Genomic DNA, 3,650 nt, shown 5'->3' with positions numbered 1-3,650 from the left:
CTCTTTCCTCCCAGGAAGCAGGCTGCAGGCTGCTCGGTGCGGGGGCTCAGTGAGTTTTGCTGGTAAACGCTCATGTGTTTGCTGAGGTCACAGGTCATAAATCTCACTGCTCACTGAGCTCTCCACACCGGCCAGCCCATCAGCTACACGTTGTTCTCACGTAACATCCGTAACCTTCGCGGGGCTCCTGGCTGGTGCAGCCTGGCTGGGCAGGTTAGAGGCCTGCTGCCTCTCCTGGCCGGGCTGCCCAGCATTGGCTGGTGCTTCCTCTGTGAGGCAGCAGCCTGACCTGCCCCTCGGGTGGGGAGAGGGGCCGGGGCTCTGCTGTGAGTTCCCAGCAGACAGGCTTCCCAGTCGTGGCCCCTGAACCACAGTCCCAGCCCTGCGGGTCCCCAGTTGGCCAGAGGGCCCAGGGCCAGTCAGGAAGGCTGTGGGGCGGGGAGGGCTGGGGCAGAGCAGTCACAGGAATGAGCGTGTCCTGAGGGTGCCTGGCTTTGAGCTGCCTGATATTCTTTTGTTCTGCTCCTCTTCTGTTTTCCCTTATTTTCAGTAAAGCTCTTTAGAAAGGTCCAGGCTCAGCTGGGGAGTTGGGGTGTGTGTGTGTGTGTGTGTGTGTGTGTGTGGCCAAGGCTAGGAGGGAGCAGAGAGAGGGAAACGTGGTCTTTACAGCGAGCACAGGGCAGGAGGGGGATCCCAGGGACAGTCCCTCAGTCCCTCCACAGGCCTGTCTTCCAGGAGGCTGGCTGCCTCCCACCAGAGGCAGGTCCGGGTGTCAGGGCTGAGCACAGGAAGACCCACAGAGCGGGGATCTGATCTCTGAGAGGCTCGGCCTGGAGGGTCTCACTCCATTAGCTTGTGCATGAGCCCCTCAGGCCAAAGGCAGTTTCTTAAATGGAGAGACCAATGCAAAACAGGTCCTGCGGACAGAGCCCTTCTCCATGGGAAAGGAGACCCTCACGGGGGAGACTTACTCTGCAGGCCCCTCGTGGAGGATGACGCAGTGGAGGACGACGCAGTGGAGGACGCAGTGTAGCTAGGCCGGCTGGCCTGCTGGGGGCCACGTGAGGAGAACTGAGGGGCCAGGGCTGATGCCTTGGCCTTGGGTGGGTTCAGGTCCAGGATTTCCGGGGTCCAGGGGGTCTGGGGCTTGCTGGCAAAGGCTGACGAAAATTCCCTAGAATGAAATGTGCAAGCTAGAGTCAAAGTTACTGCTGGTAGGGAGTCTCAGGAGGAGGACTCCCGCTCTGAACATAGAAGCCAGGCGGACAGTGCCCTGGATATGGGGTCGGGGTGGGTAGAGCAGGGCACCCAGAGGCTTAAGTCCCTGTCCCCTTGGAGCTCACATTCTAAGGGAGGAGATAATGAAAAGAAATACATGCTCAGGAGGAGATAAGCTGGGAAGGGGAATGGGGAGCCGGGGAGAGAATGAAGTGCGAGGGAAGGTGTGGTTGGCAGAAAAGATGTCCAGGCCGAATCCCTGGAATGTCACATGACAAATGGGAATTGAGTTTGCTAATCTGTTGACTTCAAAATAGGGAGTTACCCTGGACTTTTGGGGTGGGCCAAAAACCACAGGGGTACATAAAAGTGGGAGAGAGAGAAGTCAGGGAAAAGGTATGACCATGGAGAAAGGGACGGAGATGCTGAAGGTGGAGGAGGGGCCACGAGCCAGAGCAGACAGGAGCCAGAACAGGCAAAAAAGAGAATCTCCCCGAGAACTGCAGAAAGGAGCCTGTCCTGTGGACATCTTGATTGCAGCCCAGTGAGATCTATCTGGGTCGGGCTTCTAGCCCACAGAACTGTAAGATAATAAATGCGTGGTGTTCAGGTCACTACATCTGTGGCAATTTGGTATAGGAACAACAGAAAGCAAATTTTAGATAGGATGATCAGGGACGGCCTGAGAAGATGACCTTTAACGATCCCGTGAGGCAGGCATTACTACCCCATTTTTCAGATGTACAGACTGAGGCTCCAAGGTCACACATATAACAAGCAGGTGGAGAGGCCAAGATCTGAACCCAGTGGGGCCTAAGACCCGGATGTTCTCCAGACGCCCTCTGGGTCCCAGCCTGATGGACCGGCTGTGCAGACTGTTGGCCAGTCTTGGAATGGAGTCTTCCTTCCCTTCAGCGCACAGCCACCATCACTCCGTGCTGTGAGAGAAGTCTTGGGAGTGGGGTCCTGCCTCTGTGGCCTCCCAGCTACGTGGCTGGGGTTGGGATACGATTCCCCCACCCAGCCCTTTGCTCTTTGGCTGTCATTGACCTGAATACACGCTCACCTCTTGCTCCCACCTTGAATTCTGCGGCCCTTGCTATCTATGTGCCCATTTTCCTGACTATAACTCTGAAGGCTAGAGTCCCAGGCTGGGAGAACAAAGGGTAAAGTATTTAACTGCAGCAGTGTTTGACTATATTCTGCACAGTGAGAAAACCTGAAGTCATTTTCAAGGCCCACCATTTCTTACTTCTTTTCAGTCGGGTCAAGTTTCTAAACTTTCTAAATCTCCGTTTTCTGGCTAATGAAAAGAAAATAGGATTCTACTGAGTCTCCTATCTACCTACTCCAGGACTTCTGTGAGGATCAAATGAGATGAGGCACAGAAAAATGCTTCACAGATATTTGGTTACTGTGTGAAATGTTTCCACCTGGCTATAAGCATGTCGTGTTCCTGGGCTGAAGAAACTGCAAGAAGGCTAGTTGCTAGGGAGAGGAAGCCGGCTGTTGCTATGTGATGTCATAACCTGGACAGACACTTAGCATATTAGCCTTTTATATATAGATGGCCTGTTGCTAGGGATTGAAAGCTGGGCATTGCCACATGACATCATTACCTGGTGCCACAGCCACTGTTTCTGGACTGGGCTGGGCGGTGGGTTGTATTTTGCCCCATGGGGTCTCAGCAGCATTGGCTGTGATTTGGTGGGCTGCTGCTCTGGGGTGGTGGCGGGGCCTGTGTCCCACTTGGGGGAAGCCAAGTGTTGCTTTGTGAGCACCAGATCCACGGTGACATTTCTCTGTGCACGTCACAGCAGCTCCTGCATTGAGCATCTGCTCCCTGGGTAGTCAGTGTGCATCATAGAGACTGGTCAGATGGTGGGAGGGACACTTAGCATATTAGCCTTTTATATAGATAGATGGTTGTGAGCCTTTTTTTCTGATTGATGTACTGTAATTCATTAAGCCTCTTCCCTGACGGTTTACTTTTCTTTCATTTGTTGCTGATGCGTGTGTGCTAAGAGCTGTGCTGGGTGCTAGGGATGAAAGATCAACCAGGACCGGTTCCTGCTCCTGGGAGTTCAGGAGCCTGTTTGATCCATGAGCAAAGACTGTACGACAGTTGCATCGCTGATGCTTTCTTACCCACTATTATTTGATTCAAATGAGTTTTTTTTCCTATTTAGCTATTTTATTTTATTTTTTAAAAAATATATTTTATTGATTTTTTACAGAGAGGAAGGGAGAGGGATAGAGAGTTAGAAACATCGATGAGAGAGGAACATCGATCAGCTGCCTCCTGCATACCCCCCACTGGGAATGTGCCTGCAACCAAGATACATGCTTGACTGGAGAATCGAACCTGGGACCCTTCTGTCTGCAGGCTGGCGGTCTATCCACTGAGCCAAACTGGTTAGGGGCCTGCCACC

At 53.0% G+C, this 3,650-nt stretch overlaps 1 protein-coding gene across 1 annotated transcript in view; it reads right to left on the bottom strand.

Moving 5' to 3' along the window:
* Positions 1-3,650, bottom strand: part of ARMC9 (armadillo repeat containing 9) — a 98,318-nt gene that overhangs the window by 263 nt on the left and 94,405 nt on the right. Inside the window, exon 23 of the mRNA XM_006760415.2 lies at positions 972-1,174. Coding sequence (XP_006760478.1) covers positions 972-1,174 — 203 coding nt within the window. The remainder of the gene's footprint in view (positions 1-971; positions 1,175-3,650) is intronic.

The sequence above is a fragment of the Myotis davidii genome, unplaced genomic scaffold, assembly GCF_000327345.1.
Source record: "Myotis davidii unplaced genomic scaffold, ASM32734v1 scaffold370, whole genome shotgun sequence".
NCBI lineage: Eukaryota > Metazoa > Chordata > Mammalia > Chiroptera > Vespertilionidae > Myotis > Myotis davidii.
The sequence above is the reverse complement of the archived record's forward strand: the minus strand, read 5'-3'. Positions and strand labels throughout refer to the sequence as shown.